The sequence below is a fragment of the Microtus oregoni genome, unplaced genomic scaffold, assembly GCF_018167655.1.
Source record: "Microtus oregoni isolate MIOR12 unplaced genomic scaffold, Mior012 000016F_ref0000370, whole genome shotgun sequence".
NCBI classification, from domain to species: Eukaryota; Metazoa; Chordata; class Mammalia; order Rodentia; family Cricetidae; genus Microtus; species Microtus oregoni.
This window is the reverse complement of record NW_024543075.1, coordinates 21,481,444-21,507,009: the sequence shown is the minus strand read 5'-3', so window position 1 is coordinate 21,507,009 and position 25,566 is coordinate 21,481,444. Positions and strand designations below refer to the sequence as shown.

Below are 25,566 nucleotides of genomic sequence, written 5' to 3'. Positions count from 1 at the left end.
AAGCAGTGGGAGCAACAGGGGCCAGCAGAAGACCATAAGAAAGAGGAGTACTAGACACACAACACAGAGGTGAAGAGTCATCCAGGAGCCTGTGTCAGCAAGGAGCAGCTGTGCCTCACTGTCCTCACCTCTCCCTGTCCTTGCTCTCTCTGCAGCTTGAACACTGTAGCACTGTCTGAGGTGCTGTCTGTCACCTTAGGTCTGCTTGTCCTCACCTCTCCCTGTCCTTCCTCTGCATCTTGAACACTGTAGCACTGTTTCCCCTATCTGAGGTACTGTCTGTCACCTTAGGTCTGCTTGTCCTCACCTCTCCCTGTCCTTCCTCTGCATCTTGAACACTGTAGCACTGTTTCCCCTATCTGAGGTACTGTCTGTCACCTTAGGTCTGCTTGTCCTCACCTCTCCCTGTCCTTCCTCTGCAGCTTGAACACTGTAGCACTGTTTCCCCTATCTGAGGTACTGTCTGTCACCTTAGGTCTGCTTGTCCTCACCTCTCAGCCTAGAGCCACAGTTTCCTAGCCATACCTGCTCCCAGACTTCAAGCCCAAAAGCATCACCTTCACTTTCTGAGCTGCCACACAAAAGGGCCCCCAAATCTGAATGCAGTAGTCTGCAAACCATGATCTCTTCAAATTGGAAAAGGAAATTAACAACAGGCTGCAAAAAGGCGCAAGTTATGAACACTGCCTGTCTCCAGGAGTTGGTGGTAGTGGTCAAAGACTATATTTTTCATCTTGACATCTGGGAGTTTAGAAGGTGTGACAAGTATATTATTACCTGCTAACATCCCCAGATGCAATCACAATGAGGGTCTTACCATTGTCTGAAGAGAGGTATAAACCTGCTGAAAACTGGGCAATCACCATCATGCATGACAGAGGACTCTGTGAGGCCCTGTTCACCATGAAGCACTGCGGGCAGTTAACGGCTGTTAGTGGAGGGGGTATCATTCTTTCTAGCCTATTCCTGCTCATGCAAACAATCATGATTAAGCTAAGTGGGTCACATACAAAAGCTATGAAAGTAGGGGCTAAGTGAAACCCATTATATACATGTATAAAATTATCAAAAATCTTCTTTTAAAAAGAAACAAGTACAGAAAATTAAAAGTGCACTACAATAAATATAATAACAACACAACAGAATTTCAATGAGCAACCAAATTTCTCCTGGGAGGAAAGATGTAATCAGTTAATATCAGGTTGGTTTTTTTTTTTTTAAGGACACAGCAATTCTAATGTTTCTGAAAGCTTCAAGAAGGAAGCTACACTCTACACTGTCAGTGCATGCCAACGGCCGTCCTCTACCCAAGCGACCATAAAACAAGTGCTAAGAAGCAGACACAGCTGTCTTTCTGATTTATAAGCAGAAGACATTAAAGGACAGAATATACAGGGTCAGGTCCCCTAAGTTTATGTCTGACCTGTTGCAATTCTGTTGTCACCTACTATCTCCATGAGTCTGTATCCAGAGAGGCCCTAACTGAACACGTGCCCCTCCAGCCACATGTCAGAGATCTCTGCGCTACACCCAACATCCTCAATCCTAGACACCCCCCCCCATATAAAGTGAGTAAAGTACTCCGGTGTATTCCTTCAGGTATGGCCGGGTTTGGTTTCAATCAGCCACTCCAGCCCATACATCTGCAAGTATCCAATGACCATGTGAAATCCAAGCTGGTGGACTTCTAAATGTGTACACTGCCGAGTGACAGGCAGCTGAAAGACCCTCCTTGCATCTCTCAACATGCGTTGATATAAATATTTGTGTTCATCTGAGTCCCTCTTGACTTGTCCTGTGACTTATGATGTAGGGCATTTATAAAGCACTCTTTGACCTGTGTGACAGAGGAGAAACTAGAGAAGAAAAGCTGATGAAATATTAAAGGAGAGACCAAACGGATGGCTAGACAAAGCATCTCTGATAAGGCAGACTGTGGGGAGGGAGGAGAAGACAGAAACTTCTTCAGCAGTCAATATCCAGTAATAGGGAAACCCAAACCAGGAATCACTGAAAGGGCGTGGCCCAGAATCTCCAGTCCCTACCACTAACTGAAAGAGATTGGACACTGTTTCCACGGTAAACATGCTCTCCTGCACGTGCAGCAATTCGGAGCTACCCACTCAACACAGTTCCTCATCCGATACAGAAGCTTTCCACCGATCTGTTCTATCTTCTGGAATTTGCCTTAGCTGCAAACTAGCCCAGAGCACATTGCTCTGCACAATTTATTGCTGCGCTCCCTTCGGCAGCAAAACTAGTTGGAAGACAATCCAGTTCAGGAGAAAAATGAGAGCTGACTAAGGTGACAGGAAGGACAGAAACCACGTGAAAGGATCAGAACAGGAAGCTGGGGGGCAGCGGGGGGGGGGGGGGGTGGGGGGGGTGGGGGGGTGGGGGTGGGGGGGTGATAACTTTAATCCCAGCACTTAGGAGGCAGAGGCAGGCAAAGTTCAAGGCCAGCCTGGTCTACAGAGCCAGTTCCAGGACAGCCAGGGCTACAAAGAGAAACTCTGTTTCAAGAAACTAAAACTAAAACCAAAAAAAAAAAAAAAAAAAAGAAAGAATAGGAAGCTCATGACAGTGATAGCAGGATGTAAAATGTAGGGGAGAAACAGGACTTGCAGAACCGCTCGCTGGGGGCTGTGATGGCATTTGTGTCCTTGGAGAAGGAAGAAAAATTTTTGTTCTGTTTTATGGTCAATGGGGACAGAACTCTGGGCTTCACATATGCCACAGAAGCACTCACTGGTGAGCAGCATACCCAGCCCAGCAAACTCACTGTAAACTCTCTGGATTCTATGGGCCAACCAGGTCACCGTTCTAATGACTCAACCCTAGTATTGTAGTGTATGACTATGCTTGTTGCAAAAAGCCTCCTTTGACAAAACAGGATGGATTAGATTCAGCCTGAGGCAAGTCTGGAGATCCATCGTGTAGGAAAGTTAAGAAAATGAGAATTTAAGATGAAGGTCATGATGAGTTCAATTTCTGCAGCACACTTAGCCAGAGATGTTCAAGACTAAGATGGCAGTATCAACTGGGAGTGAAGTGAAGCCAGGACCAGATCTTAAAACTACAAACCATCAGTCAGGCGGCGGTGGTACACACCTTTAATCCCAGCACTCAGGAGGTGGAGGCAGGTGGAACTCTGTGAGTTCGAAGCCAGCCTGGTCTACAAGAGCTAGTTCCAGGACAGGCTCCAAAGCTACAGAGAAATCCTGTCCCTAATAACAAACAAACAAACAAACAAAAAATTGCAAACCATCAATCAAGAAGTGAGAGTTATGGGGCTGAGGTCACCCAGGGAATGGTCTGGGAGGAGAAGCGACCAACAGCGCTTCCTGGTGCCACTATAGTTGGCTTTCCTCTGTATTCCCATGTATGGATTCAACCAACCTGGGTATGAAATACTTCAGGGAAAATTACTTTCATCCTCAACAGATTTTTCCTTTACGATTCTTCCCTAAAATATACAGCATAACATTTATATAGTATTTACAATGCACTAATTATACTAAGTAATCCAGAGATGATTTAAAATACATAGGACAATAGCAATGGCATTTTCTGAGACCTGAGCATCCTAGACCAATACTAAAGGTACCCAGTGACAAATATACGAGTGTGCAGTGTTTTCTAGGACCATTATGCTCCTGGAAATGGAGGAATAGCATAACACAACCTTTCTTAACTCATTCTTTTTTTTTTAAAGGTTTCTCATTTTTAAAGATTTATTTTTTATGTTTGTGAGCGCTTTGCCTACATGTAGTATGTATGTATGTATGTATTATGTATCTACATACAGCAGGTGTATGCAGTGTCCAGGCCAGAAGGGGATACTGGATCCCGTGGACTAGAGTTACAGACAGCTGTGAGCAGACCTTTTGGTGCTAGGAACCCAGTCCTCTGGAAGAGCAGGAAGTACTCTTAAAGTCTGAGCCCTCTCTCCAGCTCCAAGGATTCCTCTTTTTAAAGTAGGCTTTCATTACCTTTTCTAAGGTAAATAACTTTAAGTCCAACTGGCTAGAAAATAAGGCAGTTCTAAAATAAAATACCTACCAACATTTTTTGTTTTCTTCTTCTTAGAAGGTATTTCATATAAAAGTAACACATACGTAAAAATAATATATGACTAACAAATTAGCCACCTACATCTTAAGAAGTAGCTAACTACTACCACCTGACAAATTTTCATGCCACAAGTATCAGTCTCTAAGCTAGAGGTCAAAGCAGATGGCCCAAAGCCAGATAAAGTTTGCAGATATGTTTTCTTTGGCTTACATGGATAGAGTTTTTCTTTTTAGTTGCTAACACTTAGGTCTCATAAAACTTTACAGAAAAATCAGCATTCTGCTGCATCATTGAAAATGGGAGATGCGAGGGGGCTGGAGAGATGACTCAGGATAGGTAAAACCACTTGCTGTTCTTGCAGAGGACCTGGGTTTAGTTTTCAGTACCCACATGGTAGCTCACAGCCATTTGTCACTCCAGTTCCAGGGGATCTGGTGCCTTCTCTGACCTCTGAAGGCTCCTGCATGTATGTGGTGCACATATATATGCACAAGCACTCACACTTGCAGAATACATGTCTGTCCCTCTCTTTTAAAAAGAGAGATGTATGTACGTTTACCAAGGCAACAATTGGCTGAAGGTAAAAAGTAACCCCCTCTTTAAATGGATAAGTGTTCAATAGCCCCCAGCACTCCCTGTTCTCAAACCAACTCCCACTCCATTTCTTTATCTGCCCGGGCACTTGAGTTTGTGATCCCTGCTCATACACTATTAATTGTAGTTTCTGATCTCTTAAAGTAAGGAAAGCACTATTTGAAATGAAAGACTTACAGTCATTCATATAGGTACATTACTATAACTAGAATAGATCCACAATCCTTTACATGGCGGTGGGGCAAAAATAAAATAAAATTTGAAACTTACCAGGCATACTTGAAATCCACTGACTATAAACTTGACCTGTGATGACAAGAAGCTACCATGGGCAGCTACAGTTTTCTATGTCCTTTGGGATAATTATATGTACACGTTTTGCTACAGAAACAGGATGGGTTTGAAGCTGTTACTCAAGACTCAGCTGGTAGTTATCTATAATACCAGCATATATGCACACTACTCCAGGGCCTGAAAAGTTCTGAAATCTGAAACTTGTCTGAAGGTGACAAGAAGGCATGCCTGTCATCACAGCACTTAGGAGGCTGAGGTAGGACAATCAGGAGTTCAAGGCCATGCTGGCCTATAGAGCAAGACCCTTTTGTCAAAACAAAAACAAAGGCTTCAAGGGTTTCACATCTGGAACCATGGGTCCTTAGGCCTTTAGGAAATTAGATGCCAAGTAGATGGAATGAAATAACTTGTTTCAGTGGATTTTTACTTGGTTACCATGGTATCCACCTACGTTTAGAAACAGAATGATACATACAAAGTATTCCATAGTCGGCATGGTGCACCCTCCATTACAACTGCAAACCATGCAGGGTGGTGCCCAGCACTAGGAACTTGTGTCATGGGGTGATTCATGAGTCCCATGTTGTCGTCATAAATAAAGCTGATGCTAGGTGACCACATCCTTCTGTGGCTGTTTTTAACTCCCCCGACTCCCCAAAGGGAGATGGATTGTCATACACCTGTAAATAGGCTGATTAGTATTCTAGAATTCCTCAACCTGCAACCCACCCAAGGCGACCTCAGATGATCCAACCAAGAGGATACCAAGATGTGGATCTTTTCCCCACTCCTGCTGTATTGGAGGCTGGGTGGAAGCCACTGAGCTTGGTACCTAGCTTTCCTTGGGTTCAGAGATCTCTGGGGGAGAGGTAAACTGAAACCCAAGGAGAGGAAAGAAGCCGTTAATTAGTGAGGAGCAGATGCTATGGCAGGCAAAGCAAGCAGCTGGTGTGTGAGAGACACGCACAGGAAGTGCTGCCTCACAGAGTTTTATCAGAACGGTGCCAGGGGACCACTGTGACATCAGCAGGTAGCAATGTCTTCTGGCTAAAGTGATTCCTGCTGCTGTAACAGACGGCTGCCTCTGCTCCTGGAGAGACTCCTTAGAACTCAATGATGAGGAAGAGGTCAGCAAGGACTATAAAGAGGTAAAGCCCACCAGCTATGGGCTGCGCACGTGGGGAGTGGATGCCTACAATGTGAAAGCTGCAGCTGGCTCCAGGACCTGTACTAGACAGGGATAGTTGATACTGACAGAATTTCCAAGATTCTTCTAGAAGAAGCACAAGATCCATATTTTCCAGAGGAAAAGCACTAAATCTTTAAAGTTAACAATACATGAATAAGCACTGAATAAAGTGAACAGAATGCATCTATGACCTGAAAGCCGATAGTCTGCCACCTTGGGCTGTGACCACTCACATACCCAGAACACTGAAGAGGACTAAGTCGGGTTTCTAAACCTCCGCACCAATGCAGCTGGTACTGTACAATTCCTTGCTGTTGGCACTGTTCAGGACTTGCAGCCTCAACCCACCAGATGCCAGCAAAAGATGCCAGCAGCAACACTGTCCCCACCTACCCAAGTCATAACAATCAAGGCTGAATAATGGCTCAGTGGCAGAGCTCTTGCCCTCAGCAAAGCCTCTAAAAGCCTCCAGATAGGCCCAGAGTCCCCTGAGGAAAAACAGCCTCAGGTTGCGAGCCACTGAGTTACAGCAGCATCGCGCACAGCTTCCGAGATCTGATGGAGGCAGCTCTGAAGATGAATGAAGCACCACACATGTCCGCTTCAACAGCACAAATCCAGTTTGGAGCCGCAACTCTGTCACGGACCAGCTCCATGACCTCTTTGATCTCTGGCTTCCTTATTGTTAAATTGAGAATGAACACATCACTCCAGAGCTGCTGGGAGAATTCAGGGAAGCTCCTTATGAGAAGGAGGGCATTGGCTTAACGATCATGGAAGATGTTTAAGATGTTTGTTCATAAACATGACACCCTTCCGGGTGAAAGGGCAGCCTGAGTTCTGTGGTCAGAAGGACATGGGCTGCAGGGGCAGAAGCCCCACACCATGTTCTGCATGGGTCACTTAGTCGCTGTGCCAACCAGGCGAGTCATTTGTCCTCCTTCATAAAATATAAATGGTAAGCGCTGTGGGTGAAAACCAGGCCAGGGGGCGGGGCACAGCCCTTGGTAAAAACACGCTGCAGAAAGGTGAAATAATTACTGAGGCCCTAATAAAGGTCTCGGCAAAAGAAAATGAGCTCCCCAACAAAGTTAGAGAACCAACGATGCCATGGTATCAGGTAAAGAAGGAACCAAAAAGGGGTAACTCCCAGGTCCTCTGAGATAAGCAGATGCCAGCACAGAGCCACTGACCACACAGTTTTGTGTCGTGTCGTGTTACAGTGCTTGTTTAACTTGAGTTAAATGCCATCTAATGGTCACCAAAATCTACATTTCCGGCATCTTCCTGAGAACTCCAGAAGTTGAGACCCACATTCCCATAGTCCCCATATCAGAACTTGCCTTCCAGGTTCTCTGCAGTCCTTCCCCGGCCCTGACTTAGCAACAACAGCACTCGGATAACTCCTGTGGGGCAGACTCTGCCAGGGATGTGCTCCTAACTACATCCCTCCAGTTCCTCTCTTGACACACGCATCTCCTCACTTCATACTTCTCATCCTCCGGGACAGCCTCCTCAGCTCCAGACAGCATTCTCCATCCGCCACCATCCTGATCCCCTGGTGCACCATCCGTCTCCATGAGATTAGCTGAAGCTAAGAGTTTTCCAGAGAGAATGCCTCTCTGTTTCCACAGCAAGACTGGAAAAGCCCTGTGGGGTTTTTCTTGCTTGCCTAATCAGGGTCTGCCCATTCTCCTTCTGCTTGTAACAGCACCCCAGTTTACCTTGGGGAACCAGCACTCCTACACTCTCTGTTTGGGTGGGGTTAAGTCCATTCCATTTCCCAGGAAAGGCCTGTGACCCAGAAAGAGAGCCAATCCCGGGGCTTTGGTCACAGTCACAAAGTATTCTTTTCCTCTGAGACTTGTGCTGAGGATAATGGAAGTCTGTGAACCCAGCCTGTCTAAAGAGTAAGCCTTCCTGGATGCTACCAAATCCAACACTGGTGTGGCTGGGGCAGGAGGACTGGGACTCCTGGGCTACGCAGTGAGACTGTCTCAACAAAAGCTGCGCTGTCTGGACTCCGGCTCACAAGTCAATGACTTCCTTCCTGCTCAGGCACCTTGAATTGTGTTTTCTCATCACCAGAAGAGACCTAATCATTACAAGAAAATCTGAAAGAAGTACTGGAAGGTAAAAGGAAACAAAAGGCCCTGCACATCTCCTGTGTGCAGCTTTTGTGGCCTCCTCCAGCCAGCGGCAGACAGGTTCTCCTCTGGGTACTAGCTCTCCTCCGAAAGTGCTTATCTTATGTTTACAATTATGTGGGGCTTGCCTATCTCTTCCACAGATCTACTGAGCAGCTCCAGGGCAGAAATCCTGTATTTATCTGATTCTTTACTGTCTCACGACGGTGTGCAGTAAGGTCTCAGTGTCCACTGAATATCTGACTCACCAAAGAGCAGGTGGGCAAAACCAACCCTCCCCATTACTCTTCTTTAGGGCACCCACATCATAAGCCTTGCTCACATCACCAATAGACTCATCCATCCTCTGTACACACATTGCATCATGATAGCTCATCCTTTCTTGGCATTACTAATCCTCCACCTGCTGGTCCCATGAAACTTTATGGTGGAGCTACTCCCAAGTATTCCATCCTAGAGGAATGCCTCCCTGCAAGGCGCCATCTAGAACTCTACAAACTAACAGTGGGCTTTTTCATATATATATTCCTTCTCTATACAGATCACGGCTGGGAGAAATCTGTGCTAGAAAAGCATTGATCTTTGAACTAAATTACACCCATGTCTGCTTCCGGTGTCTATCAACCATCTGGCTCCATTCAATAATAATTCTCAGCTCTGTCCTCCTTTTTTTTTTCTACCACGTAGGGTTAAACAGGAATACATACACACACACACACACACACACACACACACACACACGAGAGAGAGAGTGAGAGCGAGAGCGAGAGAGAGAGAGAGAGATCAGCCTAGGAAATCATCGACAGCAAGAGAGCAACAGGTTTTCTCCCCAGTAAAAACAGATGTTCTGACTTGAGTCTCACAGCTGCCACACCCTTACAGCTCGGCAATAGCTGCAGCTTCCACTGGCATCTAGTAATAAAGATTTTTAAACAGAGTCAAAGGTCAGGGCCAGAATTACTGTCCCAGTATGAATCACCACCACTCTATCCTGTTCACATTTTCCCATACTTAATCCCACAGCACCGGGCAATGTAGTCAAGAGCCAGACTCCTGGAATTAACCATTTCGACAGGCCATCTGTCATGGGATAAGGGTCACAAGTCTTGGGAATCAAAGACACACACAGGAAAGACACTCAGGGTGCTCAGTCCGACAGGCGACGCAAGCAGGTAAGGCTGCAGTTTGATTATAGAAAAGCGGTATCATGACGGTGCCCATCTGGGGCATCATGGATCTTCACAGGACACGGAGACTATCTATCGCCGAGAGACCTGAAGAATCCCTAAGAGGTGTCTATCAGCTAGATGTGAGGAAAGAGGCTTCCAGGATGTCCAGGAAGAGGATAATGCTTAAAGGGCTCTCAGGGAAACTGAAAGTGGGTAGGCATGGCTGGAATGTAAAAGTAGGAAGGGAGGCTAAGGGGAAGCAGGAGTCCACAGAACTCTAAATAGCTTTAAAGATAGAAAGCTCTCAGAACTTTACATAGAAACAGCAGTTATCCCTTTTCCCACACAATACAAAACCTAATAAATTAATAATTAAGAAATAAAAACGATCTAACAAATAATATATCTTGGTATTCACTAAGTTTTGATTCTGCCATGCGTACTGCTGAGAAAGGGGTACAAAACATAAATTATTATTTTTATATAATATTTTTGTTTGAGCCATTAGGATTATTTGCCTTGATCTTCCTCTTTCTTAATTCTACAAGCAACAGAAAAATAGACATGTGTGGGTTTAAGGGGCAGGATCTGATTCTGGATAAAAGATAATGCATACCAAAATTACAAGACGGGTTTTTTTTTTTTGAAACTTCATAACAAAACTTAGCAGAAAGTTGAGGGAAACGAAACATTCTAAAAAGCAAATTTAGAAAACTCAAGAGGAAGTAAAAGTATTTTCCTACACATAAAAAAAAGAAGTGTCTCACGTGCTTCAACCAAACCAAACTCCCCTTAACTGTCAGGGGAGGAGGGAAAGCGCGAGAGCTACGAAAAAAATTCATCTATCTCCGTGCAGAATAAACAGCAAATTGGTTCAGCACGGCTACCAGGCTATCCGCCCTGCAAGACCTTGAAATATTTGTTGCAGATAGCACAGCACACGACAACAGCCTCCTGGAGCTCTAAAAACCGCACACATCGTTCCTGTTCTACAGCCACCCATGTGCAGTCCCTCCTGTATTCTTTCATTAAAAAAAAAAAATCAGTGTTTCCTGTCAAGCACTCCTGCAGTATCAAAGAAACACAAAATATCTGTTTCCACATCCAAGATGAGAAAAGACATCCTTTTCCCTTTCCAAACTTCTGAACGTCAAGAACTAGCAACAAGTTCCCAATAGTCTAGATTTTGAGATCGCACTTCTCGACTCCTTCACAGGGAGACTGAACTTCTCTGGTCTAACACCCCTTCAGGTCTTCTGGGAGGAGAAAGGCTGCAACAGCGGGTCGGCGGGGAGAGCCTGGGAACGCCGCCCCCAAAGCTGCGCGCCTGGCACTGCGTTAGGAACACAAGTTTGCGGAGTTTTCGCGGCAGGCGGAGAACTCGGGCTGGCGGGGACACGGGGCAGTAAAGGTTCGCGGGGGGCTCCCGAGGGCGATGTTTCTCTGGGTAGGACAATGGGCAGCGCCCAAGCCGCAGCTTGGCGCAGACCCCCGCCCGGCTGGCCCAGGCCGGGCCGCGCCCGGTTCTCCCCGTTCCCCGGCTCGTCGCGCGCAGGACCGGCCCGCCCCCCGCGCGCCCTCCACCGGCGCGCCCCGCGCACTCGCCTGCCGACAGTCTGGTTGGCCAGCTGCTTCATGCGGTTGAATTGCTTCTTCATGGCGGCGGCGCGACGGCGGCAGGCCGCGGGGCTCTGGCCGGGGAGAGCTGAGGACTGTCTGGCGGTTCCTACATCGCTTCCCGGCCCGGGAGGCGGCGACCGTGCCTACAGTTCGGCCCCGCCCTCGCCGCGTCACTTCCAGCTCGGCCGCCCGCCCCTTCTGCTCGACCGACCGAGTGGAGCCGAGCCGAGCCGAACGAGGCCGAAACTAGAGGGGTGGAGTCGAGCAGGTGCGAACGGACCCGAGATGGGTGGAGCTAAGCCAATCAGGGCGGGGACCCGTGAGACCCAAAGGAGGTGGGTGGGGCCAAGCCGAACGGGTCCGAAATCAGATAGGTGGAGTCGAGCTGTGCCGGTCAGAGCCGGGCCGAAACCAGAGAAGTCTGGCCCAGCAAGACCTAGGGAAGCTAGGCGAACTTAAGGGTGGAGCTGAACTAATCGTCGAGCGGAGAGGGGTGAAGTTGAGCCAATCGGGGTAGACGAGCGTGGCTCAACCAAGAAGGGCGGAGCCAAGACCCGCGGGGGACCCTGAATGCTGGCCATTCTTAACTAGAGCCCAGCGTTAAAAGCGTGCGGAGCCGAGCTTGGGTACCTACTCTAGAGGGGTCAGCTAGAACTCGGGTGAGCCCAGTAGATCCGGGCCTGGTCGCTCAAGGCGGAACACAGAGAGCTGGGGCCTTGTCCAGCCGGACCCGCGAGCCGAGCCATCCTAGAAAGAGAGGAGCCGGGCCAAGCCAAGCCGAATAGAAGGTGTGTTCCTAATTGAGTGTGCGAGTCAAGCGAGGGAGAGCAGAACCGAACTAAGTGAAGTTAAATTGAGCTGGGTAGACCGAACCTAGAGCGGTGGATCAGACCAAGGTATATCCTAGCAGAGCAGGAGCGAGCCAGCTAGAAAGCGGAGCGAAGACCTCTGTCCTGCTCAAAGGGCAAAGTATCGAGAGAGAGAGAGAGAGAGAGAGAGAGAGAGAGAGAGAGAGAGAGAGAGAGACAGAGAGAGAGTGTCATGGAGGCCTGCGACTCTTTTCAGTAGCTGCTCACTGGTCCACGATAAAGGCTAAAAGAGTAGGATCCATCAGATAAGGACCACCCCTTGAGTATACACATAGGACCTCAGCCAAAGGAGACTGGTCTTCACTCTGCACTCACGAGTCTCTGAGTCCCTGCTGCCTTAAATGACCATAGCCCCACAGGCAAAGTGAGGCAAGAAAACTTGCTGGGATCATTTGCTCCAACTGAACCAGGTGCATTTTATGACCTACAGCCTTGTTCTCTTTGCTCTGCAGCCCTTGATCCGTTTAAACAATACTCCCTGCATCCAGTGGGCTGTGGCTTCCTTCACAAGCTTTGTGATACTTTAAAGTGTCAACAGGATCTAGAATCACCTTAGAAACAAATATCCGCCCATGTCTGTGAAGAATTATGTACATTAGGTTAATTGAGATGAGGAGATCCACTCAAAATGTGGGCCACAGTGTTCCATGATCTGTGGCCTCAAGCTGCCTGGAAAGGAGAAAGCTAGCTGAACCGAGACCATCAATGCCTTCTGCTGTCTCTGACCATGGGGACGTGTGGCCTACAAGCAGAATCATACTCCTACTCCTTCCTCATCATGGCCGACATCAGACTAAACCTTTCCTCCCTCAGATTGTATCTTGTCCAGCATTTGCTCACAATGGAGAGCAAAGTAACTATAATACAGGGGGAGAGCAAAGGACCAAGAAACTTAAAGATCTGTAGCAAAAGCCAGGCGATTGTGGCACATGCCTTTAATCCCAGCACTCGGGAGGCAAAGGCAGGTGGATCTCAGTAAGTTCCAGGCCAGCCTAGTCTACAGAGTGAGTTCTAGGACAGCTAGGACTGTTACACAGAGAAACCCTGACTCATAAAAAGGAAGGAAGGAAAGAAGGAAGGAAGGAAGGAAGGAAGGAAGAAAAAAATCTGTAACAATCACAACTCAAGCGTGGAGCCTTGAGTCAGGCAAGTCATCAACATTAGTTACAACAGAAAGAGTTGAAATAAGGTTTTGCTTCTTGAGAAGGAGTCTCATGCAGCTGAGGATGGCCTTAAAATTTAAATCCTCTTGCCTCCACCTGCCAAATGCTAGAATCACAGGCTTATGCCACCCCACCCAACAAGACTTATTAAAGCAAGACCTGCTGGGGCTTCTAAATCATTTGCCAAACGTGAGTCAGTCATTGAGTCACTACGTTCAGATGCTACCACGAAACTAGACTTTGGTGACACAGGCCTGAAATCGCAGCTACTCAGGAAGCTGCGACAGGACAATCACAAATTCCAGGTCAGCCTGGGCTGCAAAGTAAAACAACAATGAAAAACAGATGCTCTCATTATATTGGGGACCACTGGACAGTCTTCTTTCAGTTGTGGTGAAGGGTTGGTTTATTCTTTATTTAAAAAACAAAAACATGGGCTGGAGAGATGGCTCAGCGGTTAAGAGCATTGCCTGCTCTTCCAAAGGTCCTGAGTTCAATTCCCAGCAACCATATGGTGGCTCACAACCATCTGTAAGGTCTGGTGCCCTCTTCTGGCCTACAGGCATACACACAGAAAGAATATTGTATACATAACAAATAAATATTTTAAAAAAAACCCTCAAGATTCAGATATGGGGTAAAAACCTGAGTGATCAGAGAAATGGCAGAGAAACTACCTCCTCTCCCCTTCCTCAATCCAAAAGGACTGAGAATCTTTCTAAACCCCTCCCTACTACTTGCTGTGTCTCTCTATATGTTCTCGGTCCTCCAAAACCTCTATGGCTAACTTTGGTGGACTAGTAACAAGCTCCACCCTCTGATTCAAAGTAAACTTTATTGTCAGTCTCAGGAATGCAATCAAAATATCCCACAACATTGCGATACCTATCATGCATTAGCTTTACAAGTGGATGACGTGATTTTTAATGTCAGTTTGGTCATAACATTGACAGATGAAGTTCCTTTTTTCGTTTGTTTGTTTGTTTGGTTGGTTGGTTGATTGGTTTTGATTTTTCAAGACAGAGTTTCTCTATATAGCCCAGGCTGTCCTGAAACTCAATATGTAACCAGGCTGGCCTTGAACCTAGAGGTTCTGCCTCTGCCTCCTAAGGGCTAGGATTAAAAGCATATGCCTGGCATGACAGATGAAGTTTTAAGACGTGAGTCTGAAGCTAACCTTTAAGGTATGTTGGTCAGACTCCTAGTATAGAAGGGAAAGCTATTAGGTGAAAAATGGAGTCTACCAACAATAAAAAGACATCAAATTGAACATAAACAGAACAGAAGCTAGGGTATTGTCAATCACCAAATTTAATCATCAATCACAGGCATCCAGAAACCTCAGTGACTGTGAACCAAAGACAGAAGAGTTAGAGATTATCTTTCAACCAAGTGGTTCAGAAACTGAAGTCACTGATCTCTAAACCTCAGACTGCTAAACACTGGTCTAGGGCCAGAGGGATAACTCATCAAATAAAGATGCTTGCTGTCAAACCTCACAAACTGAATTCTATCCCTGGAACCAACATGGTAGATGCAGAGAATTGACTGCAGCAAGTTGTTCTCTGACCTTCAAGTGCATACTGTGGCGCACACACACACACACACACACACACACACATACACACACACATACACACACACACACACACACACACACACTCTCTTAGAAATTTTTACTTATCTACCTACAAACAAAAGAAGAGCTAAACCCCAAAACTGAAGAACTTGAAGACACAGTTAAAGTCTTAAATAAACTATTATGCCTTATAGTGATGGAGGAGGGTCTATGTGTTACTTTCATTGGTTAATAAAGAAACTGCCTTGGCCTTTGATAGGCCAGCCCTTAGGTGGGTGGAGAAGACAGAACAGAAGGCTAGGAGAAAGAAGCCGAGTCAGGCAGTCGCCATGATTCTCCCACCCGAGACAGACGCAGGTTAAGATCTTTCCTGGTAAGCCACCACCTTGTGGTGCTACACAGATTATTAGAAATGGGTTAATCAAGATGTGAGAGTTAGCCAATAAGAGGCTGGAAATAATGGGCCAGGCAGTGTTTAAAAAAAAAAACAGTTTCCGTGTAATTGTTTTGGGTAAAGCTAGCAGGCGGCTGGGAGCCCTCCCTGGAGGCGGGAAGCAGCCCTCCGCTTTATACTACACTATAGAATATAACACATAGGGTTTGACACAGGAAGAACTCATCTCTGTGCAAAAAGAAACAAAGTTTAAATATAGACCTTTGAAAGTACAGACACTATAGAGCAAAGTGATGGAGTGGAAGAAGAGGGGACATCTGAAAAACCTAAGAGAGGTTCAGAGTTTACAGAGGAATTTAATATATACTCCTAAAAAAAACAAAAGTTATAGCAAAGCATAGGAGAAAAATGCCTTGCATTCACAACTGGAACAACTACCTGAAGAAAATGGAAGAACACCTCAGGGAACGACAGAGTGGAGTGACTCTGTGCCTAACCCTGAAGTGCTAGATGCTGTCACAGAACTACAAGCCATGGTGTGTCGATCAAATGTTAGAAAGATGCTCTCAAGGAGGAAGCAAACGTCGGTAAAAAAAAATACTGAATATAGGGGCTGGAGAGATGGCTCAAAGGTTAAGAGCATTACCTATTCTTCCAAAGGTCCTGAGTTCAATTCCCAGAAACCACATGGTGACTCACAACCATCTGTAATGGGGTCTGGTGCCCTCTTCTGGCCTGCAGACATACACACAGACAGAATATTGTATACATAAGAAATAAATAAAATATTTTAAAAAAATACTGAATATAAAAAAAGCAGTGTAAGATGCCTGCACTAGTCTTTGAAAAGAAGGGCAGGGGTTAGTTTAAAAGCTAGCACGTGAATAACTGTCTCTCCTGTAGCCAGCTCTTTTCAGAGAAGAGTCAAGAAGCACAGCAGGGACTGCAGCTCTGCTGGTAGAGTGCTTGTCTAGCTCGCATGGGGCTCTGGGTTCAGTCCTTGGCACTGTGCACATTGGCTATGGCGATACATGCCTGTAATTCAGCAATTGGAAGGCAGAAAGAGAAGGGTTGGGACTCCAAAGTTATTTTTGGCTATATACAGAGTTGGAGATCAGCCTGGGCTACATGAGACCCCGTCGCAAAAAAAAAAAAAAAAAAAAAAAAAAAAAAAAAAAAAAAAAAAAAAAATTGTAATTTTCAAAACACAGTAGAAAGATAAAAAAATTGACTGCAGGAAAAAGATGGATTCCAACAGATTTTCATGTTTTTCAAAGAGGGAAAAGTCCAGTATCTGGATATAGAAACTAATGGAAAAGGAAGAAAAAAAAAACAATCATTCCATTGTTCAAGTTGGAAACTCTACTTGCAAATGAAGAGAATGTGTCTCTCATGAACAACAACCACAAACAAGATAAGGCTCCTAAATCAGCTCGAGTTAGACGACCTGACTAATTGCCTGCTGGGAGATTTAAAGGTGAAAGGTCTTCATTAGTTCATGTGCTCACACCTAGGCCAGGGCTCAGCACTGAAGAGCCTGTGAGCTTAGAGAGACATGAGGAGCCTTTAGAGCAGGACTCCTAGAACTTATTCTGCTTGCAAACCTCACCTGAGGAATTTTTATGCCATTTGCGTATCGTATGTATATCATAAAGAGTATATTTTAAAACACTTTTTACCACTTGTTAAAGATGAAAGCAAATTATACTCTAATGATTAAAAACTAGCTCCATTTCAAATTAAATGTTAAACTGTTACTATGTATAAAAGAAAAACCTAGGAGTCAACAGGACCTTATTCTTAACCTAAGGATTATTAACCACCAGATGTCTGGACCATGACCCTAAGGGCAGCCCTGTCAGCAGTTGAGTCTTGACAGCAATCTAAAGAGGATGCTGATCTCAGAGTCACCTGGCTCATTTCACAAAGTGTTCCCCATCCCCTTATTGTATAATTGTTATCCTAAAATACTAACCTGATGCTCGTTCTGCTTCTGTAATCTCATTTGACCACTGCTTGCTCAGAAAAAAAAAAAAACATAAAATAAAACAAAACAAAAGTATATAATGCTTCATGGAACAGAAAATCCCCACAGCTGAGACAGTTATGTTTGTGCCTTTGAAAACTCCAGCCCTGTCCTCACCTGTGTAGCAGCTATCAGATTGTCAAAGGAGACTGTTGTTGCAAAGTTGGTATTAAAATAAGCTTGTCTTTTTGTTTTTTAAATTGAAAGAAGTTTTGTCTGTTAGAGTCTGTCCATGGTGGTTCAAACTCCACAATTTTGGAGGGCCCAGCAAGACTCCTGGGAGACCCAGACTCAGGTCTGGGCATCAGGAAGAAGCTCCAAGACATAGGAGTGTAGGGAGCCTGAGATCATGGCTGCCCCAAATCAATGGTCACTAACCTGGGATGGGTTCCCACGTGGGAGCAAGTCCAAAGTAGATTTGATAGTCCCTAGGCAGGAGCCCAGTCTGTCACCATCAACAAATTCCCGAACTGAAAGCCAGGCATTGGTGACACATGCCTTTAATCCCAGCACTCGGGAGGCAAAGGCATTCAGATCTCTGTGAGTTCGAGGCCAGCCTGTTCTACAGAGTGAGTTCTAGGACAGCCAGGACTGTTATATAGAGAAACAAAACAAAGTAAAATTTTCTGAATTGAAAATAAAAACAAGAATTGCTGACCACAATGTGCATCTGAAACTCGGACCAATCATTGTCCTGTTTTGTTCCGTTGTGGAATCTGAACAGTCTGGGGGAGGTTTTAGGGTGGATTGGATGCTGTTGTGAACCAGCCTCTGGGCAGAAGAGAAGGTGTTCTCTTATCCCCTTGGTTAGGAACTGTTAGGTGTGTGATGAAGGTGGCAACTGCATGTTTGTTCTTGTTTGTTTTCCTCTGACTGCATGCATGAATGTTCTGTCTCTTTAAGTTATTGTTTGATGGATCTGTGTTTTCTGGTGTGCCCATAAGTTTTGTTGCAGACACGGGAGCCATACCGAGCAAGCAAGGGAAAGTTGGGGTGGGGGCAAGCACAGCTGCACCAAGTGTGCCCCTCACTAGTTCATCTCTCAGCTCCCTCCTGTAGTGTCCTCTGTCTCTAGCCAAGGCTGGCTTGTCTCTCCTCATCTCAACCTAGGAGCACCCTGATCTGTCTTAATGGCAGCTCTGGCTGCTGCCTCCCTCTGCGCTGACAATTCTTCAGGTGAGGCTCCCTACTTAGGTGATTCTAATTTGTGTTACATTGACATTAAAAGAAAGAAAGGAAAAAAAAAGAAAGAAGGGAGGAAGGAAAGAAGGAAAGAAAGAAAGACCCAAAACAGTTTCTTACCTGTAGACAAATGATGGTAGAAAAATATTAAAGTCAGTATTGGATTTTATTTATTTATTTATTATGTATACAATATTCTGTCTGTATGTATGTCTGCAGGCCAGAAGAGGGCACCAGACCTCATTCCAGATGGTTGTGAGCCACCATGTGGTTGCTGGGAATTGAACTCAGGACCTTTGGAAGAGCAGGCAATGCTCTTAACCACTGAGCCATCTCTCCAGCCCCCAGTATTGGATTTTAACCTCAAGAATATTATTACAATGGGCCCTTTCACAACTGTAAGCTTTGATGATGTTGGAGCCTTCTAGGGAGCAGGAGAATTAACCAGCAGGTACTCTGCCAGGTAAGGGAGGACCACGGACGAGATGGACTAACTAATCAAATTTGGGCTTTCATGATGTCTCCCTTTTGGTCTATGCAGATAATCAAGGGAGCTTTGTGGCATTGTTGCAGAGACTGTGTGTGCCCAGCAGGCATAACTGATAACTGTCAGGTGAAGGGTGGGAAGGTTTGGAAGTGAGAGTAATGTACAACACCGTGAGAGTTTTGGAGTAGACTATAAACACCTCTTGGTCACAAGTGGAAGTTTCAGTGAATGCTTTTTTTGTGTTATTGGGTTTTTGTTGTTCGTTTGTTTGATGTTCATTTGTTTTGAGACAAGGTCTTTGTCCATAGCTCAGGCTAACTTTATATATCTCAGGTTAACTTCAAACTTACGATTCTCCCTCCTCAGCCTCTCAAGTGCCACCATGCAAAACAAGCTCCCTGATCATGAGCACTGATGTATGGGACTCTGAAGACAATGGGAGTCCTCTGGCAATGCTTTATGTCATGGCCTTAGAGAACGCAGAGGCAACTGTTACCTTGGCATATGTTTTAAGTGTGTATCTGTAAGGCGAGAGATGATCTGAGGTCTTCACCCACAAGGCAAACTCACGATGCTTGAGTTTCTGAAAAATATTCAGATGGAGCCACTTGTTGGGTGGGACATTGCCACAGTTTTAATGTTTGAGTTTAATTCAAATATTGAGATCTTAAGCCTTAAGATAATAATATTCGAAGGTGGAGATTTGAGGATATGATTAGGTAATTTGGACAAAAAAAAGTCCTCATGATGGGATTAGGGGCTCTTGTAAAAAAAAAAAAAAAAGCTCGAGAGACCCCTGATGCTTTCTCCAAGTGAGAAGACAACGAGAAGGCATGATCTGTGAACTGGAAAGATGCTCACCAGACACCAAATATGGTCATTAGCTTCCCAGCCTCTAAGACCGTAAGAAACAACCTTGTCGTCTGCGAACCACCAAATTTATGGTCGCTTGTGAGAGCAGACTGAATGAACTGAGACAGCACTCAGCACACAGATGACTACCTGGAGTTGGGCGATTGTGCCCACCGTTGTGTATTGTTTTTAATTTTATAAGCCTTATTATTAAAACATTGAAAATAAAAACATCACCTCCATGATTAACCAGACCCAATTTTTACAACTCAATGAACTTTTATACAGTTAGAATTGTCATTCAAAACAAATCTGTGGATCTTCACATTAAATTTTGCACTTTTTCTGGGGAAGGGGTTTGAGACACGGTTTCTCTGTCCTGGAACTTGCTTTATAGACCAGGCTGGTCTCGAACCCACCGCCTGGCTAAATTTTATACTTTCACTGTCTCATTTTTTTAAATTTTTTTTTTTAATTTTTCGAGACAGGGTTTCTCCGTAGCGTTTTGGTTACTGTCCTGGAACTAGCTCTTGTAGACCAGGCTGGCCTCGAACTCACAGAGATCCGCCTGCCTCCCGAGTGCTGGGATTAAAGGCGTGCGCCACCACCACCCAGCTCACTGTCTCATTTTTATTGAGGATATGCTAGCTATGGGGGAAACAACACTGCGATGAGCTTCATCAACTATGATGGTGGATGGTGACAGCAATGTTCATAAAGCACAAACACTCATTTTCTTTCTCTTTTGGATTTTTAAGACAAGGTTTCTCTGTGAGGCCTGGCTGTCCTGGAACTCACTCAATAGGTCAGGCTGGCCTCAAACTCAGAGAGCCACCTGCCTCTGTCTCCCGAGTGCTGGGATTAAAGCCATTATTGCCTGGCTGCACAGACACTCTAATGGGAGTTCACTCAGTCGATCCCCAGGTTAGAAAGGGGTCTATGGGAGGGGTGATTCTCCAGTGCCACCTCATCTAACAAGATGCTGCAAACAGGAAGGCTACCCCTAACATCAGGTCAAATATGCTAGAAAATTCCATTTTGGCTCCAATCTGTAGGAAGGACGTCTTCTTCATGCTTAGCTGTGCTGATGCTTCCATGGCCCAAGGGCTAATGTGTGTCTTGTTTAGGGTCACAAAATCAGGGTGTGTGTGAGCCTCCACTGCCAGAAAAGCCCAGAGTGTGGCCAGAATGTGTGCCACTCTATTGGCAGTAGTACACGGCCAAGAAAGTGATTTGCATTAGAAGTCCATAGACAATTTATAATCACGCTGAGTCACCCAGAGCCCCCAGGAAACATGGGTGGATATCACTAAGCTCACTGAAGGAGTTTCTGATAGTACAGCAGGAGCGCCTGTTGGTTTCATTTTAGAGAAAGAAATTCTAGAGCTTTTTGTTGGAGGAGCCTATCCACGGCAGGCTAGGTTGTTAGTAACAGCACAGCTGTGCTTGAGTTCAATTTGTAAACAAAATATATTCTCATAATAATCCAAAAAGGACTAGAAAATAGTGATTAGTTATTATTATTATTGACACTTATTAAAGTGTTTCTCTGGAGGTTGTCACAATGCAATGTCGTCCTGTGTTGTAGGAGAAGGCTTGTTTGTTTCCCATCCACCCAGACTCCCGAAATAACCACACACACACTGTATTAATTAAATCACTTCTTGGCCTATTAGCTCTAACTTCTTATTGGCTAGCTTTTACATCTTAATTTAACCCATTTTCATTATTTTATATTTTACCACGAGGCTCGTGGCCTACCGGCAAGGTTCCAGCATGTCTGTCTCTGGCAGTGGCTCCATGGCTTCTCTCTGACTCTGCCCTTCTTTCTCCCAGCATTCAGTTTAGTTTTCCCTGCCTACCTCTGCTCTACTCTATCACAGGCCCAAAACAGCTTCTTTATTAACCAGTGGTATTCACAACACACAGAGGGGAATACCACATTAGTACTGTACTCTTGGAGAAAGGCAGAGGTGTTAGGGTCATCCCAACAAAGATTATGTCTAGTGGCAGGGTTGTTCAGGTACCCTGGGGGTATCCTGCCCCTTTCAAGGTGAAAGCAAATTGTGACTGAAGGGCCATTCAAAGAGGTCCTTCAATTCTAGACCATATGGGACCGCTATCCCAGAAAACTTGCTGTCGATGTATTTATTACCTACCAACACCAGAGGTGATATACACTGCCAAGATGGGACACTAAGCCTGTGATGTGCTTTGCAGGGAACCACTTCAGGAAAAGGCATGTTTGTTCCCTGTGGTGGTTAGTGTTAAATGTCAACTTGACAGAATCTAGAATTTCTTGGGACACAGGCTTCTGAGAATGTTTGTAGATGATTCTCTTGTTATTATTTAAGTGAGAAAGACCTACACACCATGGGCAGCACTATTCTCTGGCTGGATCTTGGGTTATGTAAATAGAGAAAGGGAGCTGAGCCCCAGCAGGCATCCACTGCTCTCTGCTTCCTGACTGTGGATTCCGTGTGACCAGTAAGCCTCCTGGTCCGGCCAACATGCCTCCCCTGCCCACTCCCATGTCTTCCCTGCCATTGATCCCTCTGGAACTGTGTGATAGTCTGAATAAGAATGACCCCCATAGGCTCATATATTTGAATGCTTGGTCCCTAATTGGTGGAACTGTTTTAGAAAGAATTAGGAAGTGAGACCTTGTTGGAGGACATGTGTTACTGGGGGTAGGCTTTGAGGTTTCAAAGGCCCATAGCAGGCCCAGGCCCAGTCTCTCTCAGTCACTCACTTGCTTTCCCTCTGTCCTTCCCTCCCTCTCCCTCCTCTTCATAGAGTCTCTCTCTCTCTCTCTCTCTCTCTCTCTCTCTCTCTCTCTCTCTCTGCCTCCACCTTTCAGGTGAGATGTAAGCTCTCCTACTGCCGCAGCACATGCCTGCCTACATTCTCACTTGCTCACCACCTTGATGCTCACCACCATGAATTTAAAAATATGAGCAAGCCCCTAATTAAATGCTCTCTTTTATAAGCTGCCTTGGTTATGGTCTCCCTTCGCAGCAGTAGAACAGTGACTGAAACAAACTCTAAGACAATATTAAGTGTTTGTCCTTTAAGTCACTTTCGTCAGGGTACTTTATCACGGCACCTCAGGATTATCTCCTACAACATATCAGAACTCCAGTTGTTCCTATTGGCATTTTCCCTGGAAGTTATCAGTGATTACCTGTGCCTCCAGTAAATAGAAAGTAAAACCAAAGATATGAACACGCATATTGATTTATTATTTTTCTTTTTAACAGACTGAGTCAGGGTGTAGTTCAGTTGGTACAATGTTTGTCTAGAACGCACAAGGCTCTTGGGTTTGAGCCTCAACAGTTTACAAATTGTATGCGGTGCTGCATACCTACAATCCCAGTACTGGAGAAACGGGGGGGGGGGGGGGGGGGGGGGATTAGAAATTCAAGGTCATTTTTGTTTACACAGTGAGTTAAAAGCCAGGCTGGGTTATAGGAGAAACTACCTACAATTTTTTAAAAGTTGAAATGTAGTCTTGCTATATTATCCAAGCTGACCTCCAACACGAGGCTCAAGGGGTCCTTTTGGCCAAGCTTCCCAAGAAGCTAGGACTAGAGGTGTGGATCATGATGACTGAGTACACGCGTGTGTGTGTATGTGTGCGTGTGTGCGCGCGCGCGCGTTTCTGGTTTTAGACCCAAAACCTCGGGAAGGATAGGCAAGTGTTCATCACTGCCCTATCTTCACACACCTTTTATAGGCGTGATTCAAACTTCATAAAACTAGAGTTTATCTTTTACTCACTCCCAAACAACAGGCAAAAATAAACCCTTCAGTTTTATTTAGAAGGTGTTTTATAGTGAGTGATCCACCATGAAATACCGGCAATGCACATTTGAAGGCGCACAATTACCAAACATTGGCGAAACTGAACTCCCTCTCTAGCTTCACAGACCTCTCCTTTTCCCACCATTTTATGCCATCTAAACCTTGATTCCTATATACTCCTCATGTACTATTTTTTATTATATACATTATCTAAAATTAGTTTTGCTTGGCATGAACTTTATAAACATGTAAAAATATCTCTCACGGCCGGGCGGTGGTGGCGCACGCCTTTAATCCCAGCACTTGGGAGGCAGAGGCAGGCGGATCTCTGAGTTCGAGGCCAGCCTGGTCTACAAGAGCTAGTTCCAGGACAGGAACCAAAAGCTACGGAGAAACCCTGTCTCGAAATATATATATATATATATATATATATACACACACACACACATATATATGTATATATGCATATATATATGTATATATATATATATATATATATATATATATATATATCACGGAATATCTGCTGTTTCTGAAACAGAAGTCAAGGAATTTTTATCTCGCCACAGCCCCCACACAAGCCCTAGTTTACTGTCACGGTTATGCAGTTTTCCATTCCATTTTTTACAAATTTTTCTTCTCGGTTGTCAAGAACCCTAACCAGGCAAACGCTCTGAGCCACTTCCTAATATTTCAAATCATGGGACCTGCCACAGTGTTGACTCTAAAATTTGTTACATTGTTGAATGACACTGAGAGGCGACAGAAAGTAATACTTTAGACTTGTTTCTTCTCCATGGATTCTCTGCTCTTTGTCCCAGGGCTAAGGATCCTCCGCACTTCTGCCCTGAGTTCACCATACTTATAAAAATTCCTGACCAACAATAAAGCAAAAGAAAACCCCAGAGCACCTAAGACTACATATCCCAGAAAGCACCGCGGCTTTCCTAGCCTCTCGGGGTTACCTTAAGAAACTTCCGGGGTTTGTGGGCGGAGCTTAAAGAGCCTTACAATGGGCCGCTCCGTGGTCTGACTGGACGAGGAGCTTGGTCTAATAAACGTCATGACCCAGGCGCCAATCAGCAGGAAGGTGGCAGGGCGGCCCGCGGGGGCGGCGTCACTGGGCTGCGCCCACCTAGCGAGCCCCTAGTCCTGCAGCTCTGGTCCTTGTCTGTGTTTTTTGTCGCGTCTCCCACTGCTCGTCGCCCCCGTTTCCATGTCCCTGGTGGGTGCGGCACCCCAGAACATCCCACGAACATGGCCACCAGCTCGAGGGAGTCCTCGTTCTCTTCCTGCGCTTCGAACTCTGACTTGGATGACGAGGGAGTGCGCGGCACCTGCGAAGATGCTTCTCTTTGCAAGAGGTGCGTGGGGGCGCGGGGCTCGAGATGGGCGCCGGGGTCCCGGGCCTAGGTGGCAGGCAGGTCACTGTCCAAAGCCCACGTTTGGACACTGGGGGAGGAGCTGCCGCACCCACCTGGAGCGGACCTTTCTTTACGCCTGGGAAGTGCACGGAGCAGGGAGGGGTTCATTTAAGTCTTACTGACCGAGTGTGTGTGAACCTGGGGTACCACGACTGGGAGTAAGGAGCTGAACCAAGCTTACTTGATCTTGGCCTTCAGGTAAGACGGGCTATGTTGCAAGTATTAACTACAGCTTTGATGGGTTGGAAGTGCAAATTTTCTTGCTTTGTAGGTTACAGCCTGTAAAAATTGGGCATGATTCCTGTGCTCTTGGAACTCAGTCCTCCGAGGGGTAGGTGGTAGGTCCTGGGCCCCCGCAGTGTTTGTTTGTAGAGTCGGTACCACACACAGACCACCGTATTTGTGGAGTGGTAGCAGATGGTGGTGGGGGCATTGCCAGTGCAGGTGTACCTAGAGAAAACACAAAGCTTGCATGCCATCCATTCATTTTTTTTTTCTCGAAACAAAGTTATTGAGACATTACATTGTGCTAGTTGGCAGGGTTTCAGTGATTGCGAATACTGGTGGAGCAAAGCAGACTTGGCGTGGACCTACTAGACTCGCAGCTCAGCTGGGAGGAAGAGTAAGCTCATCCTTTAGTTTTGGGCTCTTAGAGAGTCAGCAATATCTTTAGAGTGTGGAATTTTTACAGGGATGTTT

General features: G+C 45.6%; 2 protein-coding genes across 2 annotated transcripts in view; one reads left to right on the top strand and one right to left on the bottom strand.

The window, feature by feature from the left end:
- Positions 1 to 11,240, bottom strand: part of Arhgap17 (Rho GTPase activating protein 17) — a 98,094-nt gene extending 86,854 nt beyond the window's left edge. The window contains 1 exon segment of the mRNA XM_041666747.1: positions 11,073 to 11,240. Within this exon segment, the coding sequence (XP_041522681.1) occupies positions 11,073 to 11,125 (53 nt within the window). The 5' untranslated portion in view covers positions 11,126 to 11,240.
- A 13,305-nt stretch (positions 11,241 to 24,545) lies between these two features.
- Lcmt1 (leucine carboxyl methyltransferase 1) overlaps positions 24,546 to 25,566 on the top strand; it is a 63,699-nt gene continuing 62,678 nt past the window's right edge. The window contains exon 1 of the mRNA XM_041666791.1: positions 24,546 to 24,807. Coding sequence (XP_041522725.1) covers positions 24,701 to 24,807 — 107 coding nt within the window. The 5' untranslated portion in view covers positions 24,546 to 24,700. The remainder of the gene's footprint in view (positions 24,808 to 25,566) is intronic.